Raw genomic sequence first — 24188 nt, forward strand, 5'->3', positions numbered from 1 at the left:
CAGTCCTGAATTTTGTCTCCTGTCCCATCATGACCTCATCCCGCAGGTTCCAGGACTCTGTGGGGAGCGGCAGTGAGGTGATGACGGCTGGAACGGGTTCCATCACTAAGCACTGCAATGACACCAGACTGTTGGGAGCCGTGATCTCCTCTCTGACAGTGAAAGTAGAACTCCGACATCAGCAGAGAGGCAGCAGGAGGGTGGGATCAGGTAAGTACCACCACTGACCACCAATGTCAGGCTGGGGTTACACGTTGTTTTCACTGACACCAATGGGGCTTATCTTATCCCACTTTCACCAACAACGGGGCTTATTTTATCTCACCGACACCAATGATGGGGCTTATTTTATACCATTGCTACCAACAGTGGGGCTTACTGTATTCAACTGACACCAGGGATGGGACTTATTTTATCAGAAGAACACCAACAATGGGACTTATTTTATCCCACTGACACCAATAATGGGACTTGTTTTATCAGAAGGACACCAACAATAGGGCTTATGTTATCACACTGACACCAATAATGGGATTTATTTTATCCCAAGGACACCAACCATGGGGCGTATTTTATCTCATTGACACCAATGGGGCTTATTTTATCCCAATTTCACCAACAACGGGGCTTATTTTATCTCACCGACACCAATGATGGGGCTTATTTTATACCACTGCTACCAACAGTGGGGCTTACTGTATCCAACTGACACCAGGGATGGGACTTATTTTATCCCACTGACACCAATAATGGGACTTGTTTTATCAGAAGGACACCAACAATGGGGCTTATGTTATCACACTGACACCAATAATGGGACTTATTTTATCCCAAGGACACCAACAATGGGGCGTATTTTATCTCATTGACACCAATGGGGCTTATTTTATCCCACTGACACCAAGAATGGAACTTATTTTATCCCACTGACTCCAACATTGGGACTTATTTTCTCCCACTGACTCCAACAATGGGGCGTATTTTATCTCATTGACACCAATGGGGCTTATTTTATCCCACTGACACCAAGAATGGAACTTATTTTATCCCACTGACTCCAACATTGGGACTTATTTTCTCCCACTGACTCCAACAATGGGGCTTATTTTATCCCACTGACACCAAGAATGGGACTTATTTTATCCCACTGACTCCAACAATGGGGCTTCTATCCATTCTTGGATCAAGGCGTTGTATTCTTCCCCCTCGGCTACGGTTAAGTACTCTATGTGGGGTATTTCTCAGATCACTTTCCCATTTGGCGAGGGATGAGACAGGGATGCCCCTTGTCTCCAGCGCTCTTTGTCCTGGTGCGCAAGCCATTGGCTTTGGCAGTCCGGGCGGATTGCAATATATCAGGTGTCCCTTATGTGGGACAGGAATTTGTTGAACCTTTTTGCGGACATTGCCCTTTTGACCCTCACTAATCAATTGATGATGCTCCCCAACTTACAACGGGTCCTTGCATGTTTTTCGTTGATTTCCAGTCTCCGTATTAGTTTGGACAAGACTGTCGCTCTCAATATCACTTTGGCCTCAGATTTGGTTTCATTCCTGCAATCCCACTTCCCTTACAAATGGGCTTCCTCTTCCCTGGAATACTTGGGCATTCGCCTGACCCCCACTTATGGCTTTTTGTTTATGGCAAATTATTATTCATTGCTTCAGTCTGTGTCCTCCCTTATGCAGTCTTGGAAATTCCTGCAACTGTCCTGGATTGGATGGGTTATTTCGGTGAAAGTGACTATTCTGCCTAAATTGTTGTATTATTTTCGCACCCTCCCAGTGCGGTTCCTTTGCATTTTCTCTGGTTACTTCAGACGGGGATTATGCGATTTATCTGGGCTGACAGATGCCCCAGCGTCCCCAGAAATATGCCTTTTACCCATAGACTGCAGGGAGACCTTGGGGTGCCTAATGTAGCTAAGTATTACCAGCCAGATTGCCCCCTCGTCTATGTTACAAGCTTCCTCTGACGTTCCGCTCTAGGTCCTTTTGGAACTAACTGTGCCCCCGTTGCAATGTTGATGCTTTTATGGCTCCCCCAACCCAACTCCTGAGGACATTGAGTCTGATTTTATTCCATGGCCCACAAGTGTGGAATTCGGTATGCTACTTTAGTGGCTTTATGTTGCTATTTCTGCCTTTGCTCCCGATTATCAATAATCCTCTTTTTAAGCCAGGATTGGATCAGCCCAGGGTGTTCTCTTGGTAGGTGGCCAACGGTTTTTTCGCAGGTACGACACTTTTTGACCTCTCAATCCTTTCCCACCTGGAGCTCTCTTCGGGAATCAGGGAGATATCCCTCAGGCAGAATTTCTCTGTTACCTTCAATTGCTGCACTGGTTGACCTCACTGCGTGGCACTTCTGCCTTTCCATATTAGAAATCAGCCTTTGAACAGCTTTGCCAACAGCGTCCGGGCGCCCCGGGTCTTGTTTCCCTACTCTATGCATCCTTGAATAGGTGCCCAATGCGTAATTCTCTATCATATATTGTCCAGTAGGAGTGTGACTTGGGAATGGTCATGGATCTGGAGGACTGGAATAAGGCCTGGTCGTTTGTAGCTAAATGTTCATTTAATATGGCCAAAGTTAAAAAAGCTAGAGATAATAATAAAAGACCTTTTATTAAATATAAAAATGTAGGAATGCTATCATCATTTACACATTACAAAGAATATAACAGAATATGTAAAAAGGAAATAAAGGCGCAAAACTTGAAAATGAACAACAGATTGCAAAAGATAGCAGGACCAACCCAAAAAAATTCTTCAAATATATTAATAGTAAAGAGGTCCGGTCCCAGCATGTAGGCCCTTTTACAAAATAATCTAGAGTGGGTGGCTGGGGACAAAGAGAAGAAAAATTGATTAAATACCTTCTTCAGCTCTGCGTATACAAAGGAGCATGGGGGGAGCTCTTGTCCATAATGGGCGTGGTATTGACACAGCTCCATATGATCCACATTGGCTCACAATTGATATGATCCAGAAATATTTAGACTGAATAAAGCACCTGGACTGGATGGCAGACACCCACGGGTCCTGAAAGAATTCAGCTCTGTCATTTCAAAGTCATTTTTTCTAATTTTTAGGAACTCTTTATTGACTGGCATAATACCACTGGATTGGGGTAAGGTCAATGTGGTGCCAATATTTAAAAAGGGGTCAAAATCTTTCCCAAGTAATTATAAACCTGTTAGTGTAACTTCTATAGTTGGGAAGATACTGGAGAGTTTAATAAAAGACCACATAGAGGAGTTCTTACTGGAAAAAAATATTTGAAGCAACAGACAGCATGGATTCATGAAAGACAGAAGTTGTCAAACAAATCTGATTTCTTTTTATGAGGAGGTGAGCAAAACCTTGGACAGAGGGGTGGTGGTGGACGTGGTATACTTGGACAGAGGGGTGGCAGTGGATGTGGTATACTTGGATTTTGCAAAAGCATTTGACACAGTTCCTCATACACGGCTAATGTGTAAGGTAAACTCTACAAGCTGGAAAAATCCGAATGTAAATGGATAGAAAACTGGCTGAAAGATTGTATTCAGAGAGTAGTGGTTAATGATTCATACTCTGAATGGTCTGCGGTCATCAGTGGTGTACACCAAGGTTCAGTGTTATTAGTGGTGTACCCCAAGGTTCAGTGTTATTAGTGGGGTACCCCAAGGTTCAGTGTTGTCAGTGGTGTACCCCAAGGTTCAGTGTTGGGCCCCTTACTTTTTAATATATGTATAAACAATATAGGGTCTGGGATTATAAATCCCATTTTAGTCTTTGCAGATGACACCAAGCTGTGCCGGGGAACAACGTCCTTACAGGATGTCTCCAACTTACAAGCCGACCTCAATGCTCTGTGTAATTGGGGGACTATGTGGCAAATAAGGTTTAATGTTGATAAATGTAAGGTTCTGCACTTGGGGGCTAAGAATATGCATGCATCATACATACTGGGGGGGGGGGGTACAACTGGGGGTGTCAATGGTGGAGAAGGATCTGGGGGGGTTAATGGTAGAGAAGGATCCAGGAGTTGTGGTAGATCACAAGCTTAATAATAGCATGCAATGCCAAGCTGCGGGTTCTAAAGTGAGCAAAATCCTCTCTTGTATTTAAAGAGGTATAAACTCCAGAGAGAGAGATATCATCCCCCGGGTACAAATCATTAGTAAGACCTCATCTGGAATATGCAGTTCACTTTTGGGCACCAATTCACTAAAAGAACATTGGGGAACTGGAGAAGGTACAGAGAAGGGCAACCAAACTGATAAGAGGCATGGAGGAGCTCAGCTATGAGGAAAGATTAGAGAAACTGAATGTATTTTCTCTTGAGAAGAGGAGATTAGGGGGGATATGATCTCCATGTATAATACATAAGGGGGGATATGATCTCCATGTATAATACATAAGGGGGGATATGATCTCCATGTATAATACATGAGGGGGGATATGATCTCCATGTATAATACATAAGGGGGGATATGATCTCCATGTATAATACATAAGGGGGATATGATCTCCATGTATAATACATAAGGGGGGATATGATCTCCATGTATAATACATAAAAGGGGATATGATCTCCATGTATAATACATAAGGGGGGATATGATCTCCATGTATAATACATAAGGGGGGATATGATCTCCATGTATAATACATAAGGGGGATATGATCTCCATGTATAATACATAAGGGGGGATATGATCTCCATGTATAATACATAAGGGGGATATGATCTCCATGTATAATACATAAGGGGGGATATGATCTCCATGTATAATACATAAGGGGGATATGATCTCCATGTATAATACATAAGGGGGGGATATGATCTCCATGTATAATACATAAGGGGGATATGATCTCCATGTATAATACATAAGGGGGGATATGATCTCCATGTATAATACATAAGGGGGATATGATCTCCATGTATAATACATAAGGGGGGGATATGATCTCCATGTATAATACATAATGGGGGATATGATCTCCACGTATAATACATAAGGGGGGATAGGATCTCCATGTATAAATACATCAGTGGTTCATATAGTAAACTCGGTGTAGAGCTATTTACCCTGAGGTCATCACAGAGGACAAGGGGGCACTCTTTGTCTCCAAACACGGAAAGGTTTCTTCACATTTTTCCTCATTTACATGGGGAGTAAAGGTGCTTTGCCAGGGGCACCCCTCTGGCAATGTACTCCCCCATGTTGAATGCTTGTGGCTTGGTATGGTTTGGGATGAGGAGGTTGAAAGCTTGTATTCCTTCTTTCATGGCCAGCCAGGCTGCATGCTTGGATAACAGCATGGTATAGATTTTCGGTTGGAAATTTTGTCCTTGTCTGCATGAGGCTTCCCCTTAAAATCCATACCAGACTTCAAGGGTCTGGTATTGCAATGACGGGGGTCCCCACCCTTTTTTTTGCATGGGTTCCCTTTAAAATCTATACCAGACCTGAAGATTCTGTCAAAACTATTGGGGGGGTACCCACGCCAGTTTTTTTTTTTTTCACAATCTGCACCCCTTTGTTGACTGTACACTGTCAACTGAATGGACTGGATGAGGGTAACTCAGGTAGCCTGAGGGAAAGCTGTCACATTTGACACCAGTAGTAATGTCAGAATACCAGGGGTTGGACTTGACAAAACACTAAATTAGGGTCCTTTCACACGGGCGATCCACTTGCAATGTAGGGGAGGGGGGTCACCACACTTTTTTGTATATGGGTCCTCTTTAAAATCCATACCACACTTGGTGGGTCTGCCAAAACTGTTGGGTGGGGAATACGCACACCACTATCTTTTTTTCCACAATTCCCTTTGCTGACGTCTCTATTTTCCACAACACACTCAAGGCAGCAGTACAGCTTCTACAATGTGGGATCTTTGATGTTTAGCTAGGACCGATTTCCGTGAAAAACATTTCTCGCACTCAGGACAGGAATACTTCTCTCCTGTGTGAATCCTTTGATGTTTGGAAAGAGTGGACATCTCTGAAAAACATTTCCCGCACTCAGGACAAGAGTATGGTTTCTCCCCTGTGTGAGATCTCTGATGTTTAACCAGGTCCGATTTCTGTGTATAACATTTCCCACACTCAGGACAGGAATATGGCTTCTCACCAGTGTGAGATCTCTGATGTATAACCAAGTCTGATTTTTGTAAAAAACATTTTTCACACTCAGAGCAGGAATAAGGCTTTGCCCCTGTGTGGGATCTCTGATGTCTGAAAAGGTTTGATTTTTTTGAAAAACATTTTTCGCACTCAGGACAGGAGTATGGCTTCTCCCCCGTGTGAGATCTCTGATGTGTGATAAGGTTTGAATTCAGTGAAAAACATTTCCCACACTCAGGACAAGAATACGGTTTTTCCCCCGTGTGAAGCCTCTGATGTCTGTAAAGACTGGACATCTCTGCAAAGCATTTGCCACACTGAGGGCAGGAATATGGCTTCTCGCCTGTGTGAGATCGTTTATGTATTAGAAGGTCTGATTTCTGTGAAAAACATTTCCCACACACAGGACAAGAATATGGTTTCTCGCCTGTGTGAGATCTTTGATGTCTAACAAGTAATGATTTCTGTGAAAAACCTTTCCCACACTCAGAGCAGGAATGAAGCTTTTCACCCGTGTGAGATCTCTGATGTACAGTAAGATTTGATTCAGAACTAAAACTTTCCACACATTCAGGACAGAAAAATGTCTCTTCCCTCTGAATTCCAGCACCATCCCCCACAGTACGAGGTTGCTCAGAGTCAGAGGCATTCAATGGTCTATCCACATTGTAAAGTCCACCATCCATAGCTGAACTCATTATCTTTTCTCCGGCACAATCTCTTGTGATCTCCTCATCTTCCATTTTATAACCCGGAGATAAAGTGAAACGATCCTTTGAGAGTTTCTCCATGGTGTGTCCTTGAAAATAAAAAAACATAATCAATAGATATAAGATGGGATTCTATCTGGATTAAGTAGATTTTAGTGGGAAGATGTTCTTGGTGGATATCCCTACCAGCTGGTACCCTTCCCTCCTTTGGTTTTTCTTGTATTTTGTATAGGGTTTCCCCTTCAAATCTAAACCAGACCTAATGGTTTAGTAGAAACTGGGTGGACCCCACGCAATTTTTTTTGCCTGGGGCTCCCTTTAACCTCCCTGGTGGTATTCCCGAGTGTAGCTTGGGGTAAAGTTTCAGTACCACAAGCGGTAACCCTGAGCTACACTCGGGAATACCATGCGGCTCTGCTCCGGGATCCCTCGATCACTTACCTTGTCCTGCACTCCCACGATGTCCCTCCTGCAGTGTCCCGGGCAATGTCTTCCGGCAGATGCCGGCATCTGTCTTCTGGGTTCCGTCCCCTGCGAGCGTCGGGACGTACGGGGGGCAGAACGGCAGGAAATTTGAAAATGTCAAAAAGTGACATTCCCTAAATACAGTAATGTTTTACTATGTGATTTAAGTGTATCAAACCATTTCACATACATTTTGTCCCGAGTGCTTTGTCCGGCGCCCTGCCTGCATTTTTACTGTTCTTTCTGCCTGGAAACTGAGAAACGTCCATGGCGTCCAAAAAGGGTCCCTTTAGGTCAAAAGCAGTTTTAGACCGGCTAGAGAACAGCGATAGTAAATCAGAACCACTTGCAGAATTGAGTGATAATGATTCGTGGGGGAAATTCCTCATCAGACACTGAAAACGATTCTGCGACTTTGCTCAGTGATGTGCGAACTTGGCGCTATATTTCAAATTTCAGTGTATTTGGTTTGATTATATTATTGAATTAAATTTATTATTATATTATTATTTTTTTACGATTATTTATTAAATTATAATTTATGATTTTGTGTTTCAAATTGTAACATACTGGGGATGTTTACTAGACTCTTGTTCGGACAGATTTCAGTGAGTTATTCCTAAAAATTACAGGCCTACAATAAAAAAAATACATATTTCCATGCAAAAAAATGTACCGCTTTGAGCACAGAAATACTGACATAATCAGACTGCTAGGGAGGTTAATCACTTCAATACCGAACACTTTTACCCCCTTCCTGCCCAGGCCAATTTTCAGCTTTCAGAAACTCTGCACAAATTGTGTCTGTGTTAAAGAGAAGGGGGTTTATCTGAGAGAAAATAACAAATAATGTGCAGTACGGGTATCAGTGACTATTACCAACCTATTATTGGCTGACATCACTCATCTCCCGCCCTACTCTGGACCAATCAGTGTGCAGTAACAGAGCAGAGATAACAGAAGAATATATTGTGGCTCACCCGTGCTGATCTCTGTAGGAGTGTCCTCCTCTTTGAATGTCCTCATCATTCCAGCCTCCTCCGTATATTGCTGATCATCCCTCACATACACCTCTTCTACTTCACCCTCAACTTTCATCTTCATCTGATCTTCACCCTAAACCAACAGAATGGCAGAAATAACATCTGTAATATAGAAGGATTTATGATGTGAGATCACATAGAAAATATCATCTTGTAGAGTCCACACATCGTCTCCACATGTCAGAGTGTTCCATCACTTTATGTTCCAGACCCTCAACTCCACCAACCTGGTGATGGTGAGGGATGGTGTGACCTTCCTGTGTGGAATCCCGGGAATACAGAGGACGGGGACATCTCTCTGGTGGGTTCCTGGTATTAGGTGGCTCCATCATATCCTTGTGTCCTTCTGAAAACTCCTCCATCACTCCATACTCCTCATCCTCCTCTTTATACTCTTCTTTAACAACAATATTATCATCCCCGAGGATTCCACTCTGAAAGATATAATAAAACATTCATTGTAACAAACATGCTGTGTATAAATCACAACTACCAATAATTGTCATCATCTACCTGATGACAGTGAGGGATGGTGTGACCTTCCTGTGTGGAATCCCGGGAATACAGAGGACAGGGACATCTCTCTGGTGGGTTTCTGTAGCTGGACTCCACCATGGTGTCCTGGTACAGATTTTTGTGTCCTTTTAGAAACTCTGACTCCTCCATCATCCACTCTTCATCCGCCTCTTTTATCTCTTCTTTAACCTCAACTTTAGGATCTCTCAGGTTTTCACTCTGAATATATAAAAATGATAACAATAGTAACAATGCAGATAATGTACAAATCCTAATGATACTATCAGTGATTGTTCCTCATCTACCTGATGATGGTGAGGGATGGTGTGACCTTCCTGTGTGGAATCCCGGGAATACAGAGGACGGGGACATCTCTCTGGTGGGTTCCCATGACTGGATCCATCTGTAGGAAACACACACACTGACTGAATCCATTGTTTCTATGTGTTTATCAGATGATGGGGGATCTAGGTGGATCCTCCGTACTGCTCTCTCCTTTACAATAAAGTCTCCTCTTACCCGGTGATGTGAGGGGCGGCTGATTGTCCATCATGACGTCCTTGTAGAGATCCTTGTGTCCTTCTAAATACTCCCACTCCTCCATGGAGAAATAGACAGTGACACCCTGACACCTTATAGGAACCTGACACACACAATGATACAGTCACCATCCAGACACATCCCTTGTCTGTTACTGGAGAATGTCCCAGAATTCCCGGCACCGCTCACCTCTCCTGTCAGCAGCTAAGTGATCTCTCTGGTGACTTCTAGAATCTTCTTCTTCTTTCTCTCTTCTATCAGGGAGGGAGGTGGAGGCAATGTGATGTCATATGATCTCCAGACTTCACAGGAGGAAAATTCTAGATCTGAACACAAATAGTAAAATCAATTAACCTCCATTATAATAAAGCCCCACTTCAGGCCGAAGTACAGTTTACCCACACAGGGCCCACCCCTCCGAAGGTTAAAAGCTTGTTGCAGAAATATTGACATCATTACATACTATGTAGGACCAACAGTCCTGGTTTGCACGTGAGGATGCCAAGGGTCCACCCACATCCTAAGAGCATCAGAAAAAAAAAAAAAAAAGAGCCATATGAAGGGACATTGGGAGGAAGAACTGTTAGATCAGTGTGATGTCATAGGATTCTCTGACTCTGGATGGAGGGACATTGGGAGGAGGAGCTGTGAGGTCAGTGCAATGTCATAGGACTCTCTGACTCTGGATGGAGGGACATTGGGAGGAGGAGCTGTTAGATCAGTGTGATGTCATAGGATTCTGACTCTGGATGGAGGGACATTGGGAGGAGGAGCTGTGAGGTCAGTGTGATGTCATAGGATTCTCTGACTCTGGATGGAGGGACATTGGGAGGAGGAGCTGTGAGGTCAGTGTGATGTCATAGGATTCTCTGACTCTGGTTGGAAGGAAATTAGGAGGAGGAGCTGTGAGGTCAGTGCGATGTCATAGGACTCTCTGACTCTGGATGGAGGGACATTAGGAGGAGGAGCTGTGAGGTCAGTGCGATGTCATAGGATTCTCTGACTCCGGATGGAGGGACATTGGGAGGAGGAGCTGTGAGGTCAGCGTGATGTCATAGGATTCTCTGACTCCGGATGGAGGGACATTGGGAGGAGGAGCTGTGAGGTCAGCGTGATGTCATAGGATTCTCTGACTCCGGATGGAGGGACATTGGGAGGAGGAGCTGTGAGGTCAGTGTGATGTCATAGGATTCTCTGACTCTAGATGGAGGGACATTGGGAGGAGGAGCTGTGAGGTCATTGCGATGTCATAGGATTCTCTGACTCCGGATGGAGGGACATTGGGAGGAGGAGCTGTGAGGTCATTGCGATGTCATAGGATTCTCTGACTCCGGATGGAGGGACATTGGGAGGAGGAGCTGTGAGGTCAGTGTGATGTCATAGGATTCTCTGACTCCGGATGGAGGGACATTGGGAGGAGGAGCTGTGAGGTCATTGCGATGTCATAGGATTCTCTGACTCCGGATGGAGGGACATTGGGAGGAGGAACATGAAGGGTGCTCTGTAAAGTTTCTGTTCTGACTGGGATCATGATGTAAAAATTAGTTTTCAGGACATTCACTACAAATGAAATTTTCCCTCTTTCTTTCTACTTGAAATAAAAAATGTAATAATATAAAATAAACACATACATATTAAAATCACCCCTAATAAAACTTGTATAATTCATTAGTATTGACCAGTTTTTATCAACCTTGTTTTAGTTGTTGTACCCCTAAAATTGTGTGCAATCTTGAGGCACCCCATCCTAAAATGTAAAAACTAAGATAAATGTTTTACAGAATGCAGCAACACCCACACATGTAGGACACCCAATGTTAGAGGTGATTATTCTTCCAGAGCAAATACACTTTGTACACTGGTACTGACTAGTGTCCATTGTTTCTCTTCTCCATTAGTTTCTCTCCCTCACTCAGCTAATGCGACCCCAGTGCTGACAGATAGAGGCAGAGGAGAGCAAACAAAGAGGGTGTGCAGGCATCTCATGTCCTCCTTATCTACCAATCACATTCGCAGTTACCTGGATGCTGGAGGATAGAAGATTGTAATGGTACACAAGGAAAATCTATGGCTTTGTCTATTTAAGCACTTTACAACCGCGCTATAGCTGAATGACGGCTACAACGCGGTTGTTCAGTTCTGGGAAGGCGTCATATGATGTCCTCCCAAAACACGCCCCCGGTGCTGTCAGTGATTGCTCTGTCCTACGGACACAGCTGATCACATGACAAGGTAAAAAACCAATCACAGCGGCCTTTTACCATGTGATCAGCCATGTCCAATGACATAGCAGATCACAAAGTAAATACAGTTGCCAGTTATCGGCTGCATTTTCCTCACCCTGTCACAGCGTAAGGAAAGTACTGCCGATAACCGGCAAACGTCACAGAGCAGATCTGCACTAATAATCAGTGCCACTCATCAGTGTTGCCCAGCAGTTGTGCCCGTCAGTGCCACCTATCAGTGCCCATAATTGCTGCCTATCAGTGCCGCCTATCAGTGCCCATCAGTGCTGCCTATCAGTGCAGCCTTATCAACGCACATCATTTTTAATTTTTTGCTCTTTTTTGTTTATAGTGCAAAAAATAAAACACCCAGCAGCAATTAAATACCACCAAAAGAAAGTTCTATTTGTGTTAAAAAAATTATAAAAATATCATATGGGTGCAGTGTTGCATGACCGCAAAATTGTCATTCAAAGTGCAACAGCGCTGAAAGCTGTAAATTGGCCTGGGCAGGAAGGGGGTGAAAGTGCCCGGTAGGCAAGTGGTTAAAATGCAGGCTTGATCCACCTGCTGGCTTGAATACAATTTTTGTGGCAAATTGTAGGCATTTTGCCAAGGTATCCCCCGTAGAAACCTGAAAGCACCCTGGTTGTAAGAGACTGGTATAGACTGATGAGGTGAGAAGGTGATTGGTGGGAAAGGTGACCCATGTCCACAATGAGGAGAATGTTCCGGCCCCGGAAGTGGGGGAATGTTGTGCCCCTGAAGGGGTTAATCTGGGTTCCCACACTATATATGTGTGTATCATCATCTGCTGGAGATAAAAGATGTCACAGTGACTATGGAGGAAGAGGACGGACGTGACCATGGAGGAAGAGGACGGACGTGACCATGGGGGAAGAGGACGGACGTGACTATGGGGGAAGAGGACGGACGTGACCATGGGGGAAGAGGACGGACGTGACTATGGAGGAAGAGGACGGACGTGACTATGGAGGAAGAGGACGGACGTGACTATGGAGGAAGAGGACGGACGTGACCATGGAGGAAGAGGACGGACGTGACCATGGAGGAAGAGGACGGACGTGACTATGGAGGAAGAGGACGGACGTGACTATGGAGGAAGAGGACGGACGTGACTATGGAGGAAGAGGACGGACAGGACTATGGAGGAAGAGGACGGACGTGACCATGGAGGAAGAGGACGGACAGGACCATGGAGGAAGAGGACGGACAGGACCATGGAGGAAGAGGACGGACGTGACTATGGAGGAAGAGGACGGACGCGACTACGGAGGAAGAGCACTGACGTGACTACGGAGGAAGAGGACGGACGTGGCTACGGAGGAAGAGGACGGATGTGACAATGGAGGAAGAGGACGGACATGACGGGGCTTGCTGGGTGTAAATAGGAAATAACATCTTATTACCTCCTCTGCTGCCACTTCTACCAACGTCTCCTCTCTACTTCCTCCCACCTCACCTCTCACCCGGAACTTCCTGTCTGTACCTGACATCATTTCCTGTCTGTATACCATAAAGACTTCCTGTCTGGGTAGAATTGATATCACCACCTTGTGAAGCTCAGAGGAACTGCAGCCCCGAGAAACATCTTATAGTGTGAACGCTCTAGAACAGTCTTGTGACTTTGGTTACTGTCCAATTGTGTCCTCATCCCTCAGATTCCAGTATGCTGCTCAAAATCGAGCCATTTGCCTTGCACAGTTCCACTTGTTAGACTCAGAAACTTCACTTTTTAGGCACCTTTCCCATGTCACTGTACACCTTCTCATATCCCCCTTATGTATTATACATGGAGATCATATCCCCCCTTATGTATTATACATGGAGATCATATCCCCCCTTATGTATTATACATGGTGATCATATCCCCCCTTATGTATTATACATGGAGATCATTTCCCCCCTTATGTATTATACATGGAGATCATATCCCCCCTTATGTATTATACATGGAGATCATATCCCCCCTTATGTATTATACATGGAGATCATATCCCCCCTTATGTATTATACATGGAGATCATATCCCCCCTTATGTATTATACATGGAGATCATATCCCCCCTTATGTATTATACATGGAGATCATATCCCCCCTTATGTATTATACATGGAGATCATATCCCCCTTATGTATTATACATGGAGATCATATCCCCCCTTATGTATTATACATGGTGATCATATCCCCCCTTATGTATTATACATGGAGATCATATCCCCCTTATGTATTATACATGGAGATCATATCCCCCTTATGTATTATACACGGAGATCATATCCCCCTTATGTATTATACATGGAGATCATATCCCCCTTATGTATTATACATGGTGATCATATCCCCCCCTTATGTATTATACATGGAGATCATATCCCCCCTTATGTATTATACATGGAGATCATATCCCCCTTATGTATTATACATGGAGATCATATCCCCCTTATGTATTATACATGGAGATCATATCCCCCTTATGTATTATATATGGAGATCATATCCCCCTTATGTATTATACATGTAGATCATATCCCCCTTATGTATTATACATGGAGATCATATCCCCCCTTATGTATTTTACATGGTGATCATATCCCCCTTATGTATTATACATGGAGATCATACCCCCTTATGTATTATACATGGTGATCATATCCCCCTTATGTATTATACATGGAGATCATATCCCCCCTTATGTATTATACATGGAGATCATATCCCCCTTATGTATTATACATGATGATCATATCCCCCCTTATGTATTATACATGGAGATCATATCCCCCCTTATGTATTATACATGGAGATCATATCCCCCTTATGTATTATACATGGAGATCATATCCCCTCTTATGTATTATACATGGAGATCATATCCCCTCTTATGTATTATACATGGAGATCATATCCCCCCTTATGTATTATACATGGAGATCATATCCCCCTTATGTATTATACATGGAGATCATATCCCCCCTTATGTATTATACAAGGAGATCATATCCCCCTTATGTATTATACATGGAGATCATATCCCCCTTATGTATTATACATGGAGATCATATCCCCCTAATGTATTATACATGGAGATCATATCCCCCCCTTATGTATTATACATGGAGATCATATCCCCCCTTATGTATTATACATGGAGATCATATCCCCCCCTTATGTATTATACATGGAGATCATATCCCCCCTTATGTATTATACATGGAGATCATATCCCCCTTATGTATTATCCATGGAGATCATATCCCCCCTTATGTATTATACATGGTGATCATATCCCCCCTTATGTATTATACATGGAGATCATATCCCCCTTATGTATTATACATGGTGATCATATCCCCCCCTTATGTATTATACATAGAGATCATATCCCCCCTTATGTATTATACATGGAGATCATATCCCCCTTATGTATTATACATGGAGATCATATCCCCCTTATGTATTATACATGGAGATCATATCCCCCCTTATGTATTATACATGGAGATCATATCCCCCTTATGTATTATACATGGAGATCATATCCCCCCTTATGTATTATACATGGAGCTCATACCCCCCCCCCTTATGTATTATACATGGAGATCATATCCCCCTTATGTATTATACATGGAGATCATATCCCCCCTTATGTATTATACATGGAGATCATATCCCCCCTTATGTATTATACATGGAGATCATATCCCCCCTTATGTATTATACATGGAGATCATATCCCCCTTATGTATTATACATGGAGATCATATCCCCCCTTATGTATTATACATGGAGCTCATATCCCCCCTTATGTATTATACATGGTGATCATATCCCCCCTTATGTATTATACATGGCGATCATATCCCCCCTTATGTATTATACAGTTGTGACCAAAATTATTCAACCCCCACTGAAATTGAGTGTTTTGGCCAGTTTGACATTGCTTTTGATCATTCAGTCATCTTGCTTACATTTACATTAAAGAGGCACTTGTAGGTCAGACAAATATAACATAACAGTTATAATGAAATAACCACAAATGTCTTTTCTGTGCTCACAGCATTATCAGTTTTATTCAACCCCCAAGTGACATTCAATCTTAGTACTTAGTACAGCATCCTTTTACAGTTATAACAGCTTTTAAACGTGAAGCATAGCTTGACACAAGTGTCTTGCAGCGATCTACGGGTATCTTCGCCCATTCTTCATGGGCAAAGGCCTCCAGTTCAGTCACATTCTTAGGCTTGCGCACTGCAACTGCTTTCTTTAAGTCCCACCAGAGGTTCTCAATCGGATTTAAGTCTGGTGACTGCGATGGCCACTCCAAAATGTTCCAGCCTTTCCTCTGCAACCATGCTCTAGTGGACTTGGAGGTATGCTTGGGATCATTGTCCTGTTGAAAGGTCCAACGTCTCCCAAGCCTCAGGTGTGTGACGGACTGCATCACGTTTCCATCCAATATCTCCTGGTACTGAAGAGAATTCATGGTACCTTGCACACGCTGAAGCTTCCCTGTACCTGCAGAAGCAAAACAGCCCCAAAGCATGATTGACCCTCCACCATGCTTCACAGTAGGCAAGGTGTTCTTTTCATCATAGGCCTTGTTCTTCCTCCTCCAAACATAGCGTTGATCCATGGGCCCAAACAGTTCTAATTTTGTTTCATCAGTCCACAGAACACTATCCCACAACTTTTGTGGTTTGTCCACATGGCTTTTGGCATACTGCAGTCGACTCTTCTTATTCTTTGGAGACAGCAAGGGGGTACGCCTGGGAGTTCTGGCACGGAGGCCTTCATTACGCAGTGTGCGTCTTATTGTCTGGGCTGAAACTTCTGTACCCACATCTGACAAATCTTTTCTCAGTTCCTCAGCAGTCACACGGGGACTTCTCTCCACTCTACGCTTCAGGTAGCGCACAGCAGTCGAAGTCAGCATCTTCTTTCTGCCACGACCAGGTAGCGTTTCAACAGTGCCCTTTGCCTTGAATTTGCGAATGATGCTTCCTAAGGTGTCTCTTGGTATGTTTAACATCTTTGCAATCTTCTTATAGCCATTGCCCTTCCTGTGAAGAGAAATCACCTCTTCTCTTGTCTTCCTGGACCATTCTCTTGCCTTCACCATGTTTGTAACCACACCAGTAAATGTCTAGAAGGAGCTGAGTATCACAGTCATTTTAAAGCTGCCTAATTGGTGCTTATTATGCTTGATTGCTGCTCGGTGACATCCACAGGTGTTTTCAATACCTGATGGAAAGCACCTGTATGAACCTCTGTTCTTCAGAGTGGTAGTCTTTAAGGGGTTGAATAATTGTGGCAATGAAGAAACCACATAAGAACCATTTACTACTGTATTACATAAACAATTGATGTCATTTTAGTTGCATTTGGGTAGTTACAACGTCCTTGTAGGATTTGATTCTGAATACAATTCCAAATGTACACTATAGTCCCTAAACCCCTTTACAGCATTGGGGGTTGAATAATTTTGGTCACAACTGTACATGGAGATCATATCCCCCTTATGTATTATACATGGAGATCATATCCCCCCTTATGTATTATACATGGAGATCATATCCCCCCTTATGTATTATACATGGTGATCATATCCCCCTTATGTATTATACATGGAGATCATACCCCCCTTATGTATTATACATGGAGATCATATCCCCCCCTTATGTATTATACATGGAGATCATATCTTCCCCTTATGTATTATACATGGAGATCATATCCCCCTTATGCATTATACATGGAGATCATATTCCCCCTTATGTATTATACATGGAGATCATATCCCCCCTTATGTATTATACATGGAGATCATATCCTCCCCTTATGTATTATACATGGAGATCATATCCCCCCTTATGTATTATACATGGAGATCATATCCCCCTTATGTATTATACATGGTGATCATATCCCCCTTATGTATTATACATGGAGATCATATCCCCTCCTTATGTATTATACATGGAGATCATATCCCCCTTATGCATTATACATGGAGATCATATTCCCCCTTAATCTCCTCTTCTCAAGAGAGAATAAATTCAGTTCCCCTTATCTTTCCTCATAGCTGAGCTCCTCTATGCCTCTTAGTTTGGTTGCCCTTCTCTGTACTTTCTCCAGTTCCCCAATGTTCTTTTTCTGAATTGGAGCTAAAAACTGAACTGCATGTTCCAGATGAGGTCTTACTAATAATTTGTACCAGGGGGGGGAGGGGGGGAATGATATCTCTCTCTCTGGAGTCTATACCTCTCCTAATACAAGAGAGTATTTTGCTTGCTTTAGAAACCGCAGCTTGGCATTGCATGGCATTATTAAGCTTGTGATCTACCAGAACCCCCAGATCCTTCTCCACCATTGACCCCCCAGATCCTTCTCCACCATTGACCCCCCCAGATCCTTCTCCACCATTGACCCCCCCAGTTGTACCCCCCCAGTATGTATGATGCATGCATATTCTTAGCCCCCAAGTGCAGAACCTTACATTCATCAACATTAACCCTCATTGGCCCCATAGTCCCCCAATTACACAGAGCATTGAGGTCAGCTTGTAAGTTGGAGACATCCTGTAAGGACGTTATTCCCCGGCACAGCTTGGTGTCATCTGCAAAGACTGAAATGGGATTTATAATCCCAGACCTTATATTGTTTATAAATATATTAAAAAGTAAGGGTCCCAACACTGAACCTTGGGGCCTTGGGGTACCCCACTAATAACACTGAACCTTGGGGTACCCCACTAATAACACTAAACCTTGGGGTACCCCACTAATAACACTGAACCTTGGGGTACCCCACTAATAACACTGAACCTTGGGGTACCCCACTAATAACACTGAACCTTGGGGTACACCACTAATAACCACATCAAGTATACCACGTCCACAGCCACCCCTCTGTCCAATTATACCACATCCACAGCCACCCCTCTGTCCAAGATTTTGCTCACCTCCTCATAAAAAGAAATCAGATTTGTTTGACAACTATATTTGTTTCCAGCAAGAACTCCTCTCTGTGATCTTTTATTAAACTCTCCAGTATCTTCCCAACTATAGAAGTTACACTAACAGGTCTATAATTACTTGGGAAAGATTTTGATCCTTTTTAATATTGGCACCACATTGGCCTTACACCAATCCAGTGGTACTATGCCAGTCATTAAAGAGTCCCTAAAAATGAGAAACAATGGCTTTGAAATGACAGAGCTGAATTCTTTAAGGCCCCGTGGGTGTATGCCATCCGGTCCAGGGGCTTTATTCACCTTTATTCTGTCTAAATATTTTTGGATCATATCAATCGTGAGCCAATGCGGATCATCTGGAGCTGTGTCAGTACCACGCTCATTATAGACAAGAGCCCCCCCATGCTCCTTTGTATACACAGAGCTGAAGAAGGGATTTAATAAATTTGCCTTCTCTTTGTCCCCAGTCACCCCCTCTAGATGGTTCTGTAAAGGGCCTACATGCTAGGACCTTACCTTTCTACTATTAATATATTGGAAGAATTTTTTGGGGTTGGTCCTGTTATCTCTTGCAATCTGTTGTTCGTTTTCAATTTTTGTGACCTTTATTTCCTTTTTGCATATTCTGTTATATTTGTAATGTTTAAACAATGATAGTATTCCTTCATTTTTATATTTTATAAAATCTCTTTTCTTATTTTTTATAGTTTTTTAACTGATTTGTACCCTTTTAAACTTGTTGCCCATGGAAATATATTTTGCAGTGTGGTCACATACAGTCTTTTTGAAGAACTCCCATTTCTGTGTTGTGTTCATTGATGCCAATATTCCCTTCCAGTCTAAGTTTTGGAGAGCAGCTCTCAGCCTTGGAAAATTAGCTCTCTTAAAGTTGTGTTTTTATTTTTCCCGTATGTGCTCGCTGTTTACAGCTAACAATAAATGAAATCATGTTATGGTCACTGCTACCTAGATGTACTTTTTATATGAACATTCGTAATAAGCTCTGTATGGTGTGAGATTAGCAGGTCCAGCAGAGCATCATCCCTAGTTGGAGTCTCAATGAACTGTACCATAAAATTGTCCTGTAGTTGGTTTATACATTTTTGCCCTTTAACTGTTCCTGCAGTACCATTACTCCAGTCAATTTCCGGGTAGTTAAAATTCCCATTGTTATCACTGTCCCAGCCCTTGCAGCCCTTTTGATCAGTGAAAGAAGCTGAGGCTCCACCTCCTTATTAACACTGGGAGGTGAGGCTCCACCTCCTCATTAACACTGGGAGGCCTATAACAAACTCCAATGATTACCTTTTGTAGTACCCCCCCCATGTACAGTTCCACCCATAATACTTCAGCCTCATCACACTACACATCCACCACAAGCCGAACCCTGGCACCAGGGAGACAGCAAACCATTCTGTTGAGGCAATCCTGGCGACAAATTATTCTATCAGTCCTGATTATAGAATCCCCTATTGCCACCAACTGTCTAGGCCTTCCTGCACTACCCTCACCACCCCTCCCAGATGGACTGCCCTTCTGGCTGTTAGGGATAGGAGTGACATCCAGGGCTTCCACCCTTGAGCCTGCCACCCCCACATCTTCACCCAATTTGGCAAATTTGTTTGGGTGCACAAACCCAGGGCCAGCCTTCCTTTTCTGTGAAGTAAAGAATTGAAGTAAAAGAAATGAATGTTAAAAATCAGTAATGGCCATTTTTTAAGCTAAAAGGGAAAGGGGGTTGGGCACTGCCTTGGGGGACATGTACTGTAAATAAATACCATTCCTAGGGGGTGTACTGAACCTGCCTATGAAGCTTCACATCAGCTACTGGAGGACCCCACATAATCCCACCCCCAAAAAAGTGTGGGGTTCCCCCTGAATATACATACCAGACCTACCGGACCCTTATTCTTGTTGAGGGTTTCGCATGTATGTCAATTGGGGACCTTAAAGTCTAGTATAAATTTTTCAGGGGAAGCCCAGGAAAAGAACTAGAAAAAAAGCGTGAGCTTCCTCATAACATTTATTTCATACCCTTTTCCAAGCATAGAGCTCAGTTAACCAGGAAAGGGGGATGACTAAGATGCCCCCTCAGTCCTGAACCATACCAGGCCGTATGCCCCTCAACAGGGAGGGGTGTACCCTGCCAAGGTGGACCCCCCCCCCACAAAGCACTTTGTTCCTATGTTGATAAATACAAGGGCCTCTATCTCACAGCCCTAGCCCAGTGGCTGTTAGGGTCTGTGGGCAGGGGGCATTTTGGTATCTGAAAGGTTCCTTCAAAAATAAGGGGGCCACCAGATTCAGGCCCCCTTACATGAAAATGGGGGCATAGTACCTCTACTCATTCACAAAAAAGTAAACAGTAAACACACTGGCACTTTTTGACAAGTCCTTCCCATCTAGCCATAATACATAAATGGCTGGACAGGGAAAGCACAGTGGTGTGATCCATGCCAGCTGTATCTGGTGGACAGCCCTGCTGTGGGCGACCCTGGTATCAAATGATTGCTGTAGAAAATCATTGATCACATGGACAGTAGTAAACAATGCTGTCATTTGCTGGCATCATTGTTTACTATGTTTACTACTGTGTGTAACTGATCACAGAGATCACATAGTATAGGGCAATTCACAGCAGCTGGTCAATCACTGCTATCACAGTATCTTTCAATGACTGCAGGGATGCAGCTGGAGAGAGTGAGAAATGATTGCTTTTACAGCTATTATGGCTGTAAAAGCAATCACAGTGTAAACTAAAACAACACCGAGTTACAGTAACCCTGATCAGCGCCACACCAGTTACAGTGTCCGGGATCAGCGCAACACAAGTTACAGTGTCCCTGATCAGCGCCATACCAGTTATGGTGTCCCTGATCAGTGCTACACCAGTTATGGTGTCCGTGATCAGCGCCACACCAGTTACGGTGTCCATGATCAGCGCCACACAAGTTACAGTGTCTGTGCTCAGTGCCACACCAGTTAGGGTGTCCCTGATCATCACCAAACCAGTTAGGGTATCCATGATCACTGCCACACCAGTTACAGTGTCCCTGATCACCACCACACTAGTTACAGTGTTCCTGATCACCACCAAATCAGTTAGGGTGTCCATGATCACTGCCACACCAGTTACAGTGTCCCTGATCACCACCACACTAGTTCCTGATCACCACCAAATCAGTTAGGGTGTCCATGATCACTGCCACACCAGTTACAGTGTCCCTGATCACCACCACACTAGTTCCTGATCACCACCAAATCAGTTAGGGTGTCCATGATCACCGCCACACCAGTTACAGTGTCCCTGATCACCGCCACACCAGTTACGGTGTCCCTGATCACCACCACACCAGTTAGGGTGTCCATGATCACTGCCACACCAGGTGCAATGTCCATGAGCACAGGTAAGCCAGTTATGAAGTCAATGATCACCCCCAAACCAGTTACAGTGTCTCTGATCACCACCACACCAGTTACAGTGTCCCACCACACCAGTTACAGTGTCTCTGATCACCGCCATGTCAGTTACAGTGTCCTTGATCACCGCCACACCAGTTACAGTGTCCCTGATCACCCCCACACCAGTTACAGTGTCCCTGATCACCGCCACACCAGTTACAATTTCCCTGATCACCCCCACACCAGTTACAGTGTCCCCGATCCCCACCACACTGGTTACGGTGTTCCCAATACCCACCACACCTAGTTACGGTGTCCCTGATCACCGCCATACCAGTCATAGTGTCCCCGATCACCCCCACACCAGTTACAGTGTCCCTGATCACCGCCACACCAGTTACGGTGTCCCTGATCACCACCACACCAGTTAGGGTGTCCATGATCACTGCCACACCAGGTGCAATGTCCATGAGCACAGGTAAGCCAGTTATGAAGTCAATGATCACCCCCAAACCAGTTACAGTGTCTCTGATCACCACCACACCAGTTACAGTGTCCCACCACACCAGTTACAGTGTCTCTGATCACCGCCATGTCAGTTACAGTGTCCTTGATCACCGCCACACCAGTTACAGTGTCCCTGATCACCCCCACACCAGTTACAGTGTCCCTGATCACCGCCACACCAGTTACAATTTCCCTGATCACCCCCACACCAGTTACAGTGTCCCCGATCCCCACCACACTGGTTACGGTGTTCCCAATACCCACCACACCAGTTACGGTGTCCCTGATCACCGCCACACCAGTTATGGTGTCTCCAATCACCGCCACACCAGTTACGGTGTCCCTGATCACCGTCACACCAGTTACAGTGTCCATGATCACTGTCACACCAGTAACGGTGTCCCTGATCACCGTCACACCAGTAACGGTGTCCCTGATCACCGCCACACCAGTTATGGTGTCCCTGATCACCGCCACACCAGTTATGGTGTCTCCAATCACCGCCACACCAGTTACGGTGACCCTGATCACCGTCACACCAGTTACAGTGTCCATGATCACTGTCACACCAGTAACGGTGTCCCTGATCACCGTCACACCAGTAACGGTGTCCCTGATCACCGTCACACCAGTTAGGGTGTCCATGATCACTGCCACACCAGGTTATGGAGTCCGTGAACATCTCCACACCAGTCACAGTGTCCCTGATCCCCACCACACTAGTTACAATGTCCCTGATCACCGCCACACCAGTTACAGTGTCCCCGATCACCACCACACAACTTACAGTGTCCCTGATCACCTCCATCCCAGTTACAGTGTCCCTGATCACCACCACACCAGTTACAGTGTCCCTGATCCCCGCCACACTAGTTACGGTGCGTGATCACCGCCACATCAGTTACAGTGTCTCTGATCACCCCCACACCAGTTACGGTGTCCCCAATCACTGCCACACCAGGTGCAATGTCCATGAGCACTGCTAAGCCAGTTATGGAGTCTGTGATCATCACCACACCAGTCACAGTGTCCCTGATCACCAGGACATCAGCTACAGTGTCCCTGATCACCGCCATGCCAGTTACAGTGTCCCTAATCACCACCACATATTGTCCTTGATTACCTCCATACCAGTCATATTGTCCCTGATCCCTGCCACATCATTCATATTTTCCCTGATCACTGCCACACCACTTAACCACTTGCCCCCCCCCCCCCCCAAGCCTATTATGACTTTCCTCATATACATGTAAAAAACAGCTTATATAACCATCTATTATCAAAGGCCCTGGAGAATAAAAAATGTTTGTTGTTGCAATCTTTTTATGTCACGTAATATTTGGGCAGAGCTGTTTCAAACACAAATGTTTTGATAAGAATTTTAGTGCACACAAACTCAATATAATATCCAATTGTTTGGTAAACTATACAGGTGAAACTCGAAAAATGAGAATATGGTGCAAAAGTTCATTTATTTCAGTGCAGCAACTTAAAAGGTGAAACTAATATATGAGATAGACTCATTACATGCAAAGCAAGATAGTTCAAGCCGTGATTTGTCATCATTGTGATGATTATGGCTTACAGCTCATGAAAACCCCAAATCCACAATCTCAGAAAATGAGAATATTGTGAAAAGGTGCAATATTCTCGGCTC

At 44.1% G+C, this 24188-nt stretch overlaps 1 protein-coding gene across 1 annotated transcript in view; it reads right to left on the reverse strand.

Moving 5' to 3' along the window:
- Positions 1–4860: 4860 nt before the first annotated feature.
- Positions 4861–24188, reverse strand: part of LOC149429931 (uncharacterized) — a 71026-nt gene continuing 51698 nt past the window's right edge. Inside the window, exons 12-14 of the mRNA XM_089666366.1 lie at positions 11419–11425; positions 8280–8415; positions 4861–6923 (exon numbers count right to left, since the gene is read on the reverse strand). Of these exons, the coding sequence (XP_089522492.1) occupies positions 5860–6923; positions 8280–8415; positions 11419–11425 (1207 nt within the window). The 3' untranslated portion in view covers positions 4861–5859. The remainder of the gene's footprint in view (positions 6924–8279; positions 8416–11418; positions 11426–24188) is intronic.

The sequence above is a fragment of the Staurois parvus genome, unplaced genomic scaffold, assembly GCF_062004578.1.
Source record: "Staurois parvus isolate SC_StPar_1 unplaced genomic scaffold, SC_StPar_1.0 ptg002686l, whole genome shotgun sequence".
Lineage (NCBI taxonomy): Eukaryota > Metazoa > Chordata > Amphibia > Anura > Ranidae > Staurois > Staurois parvus.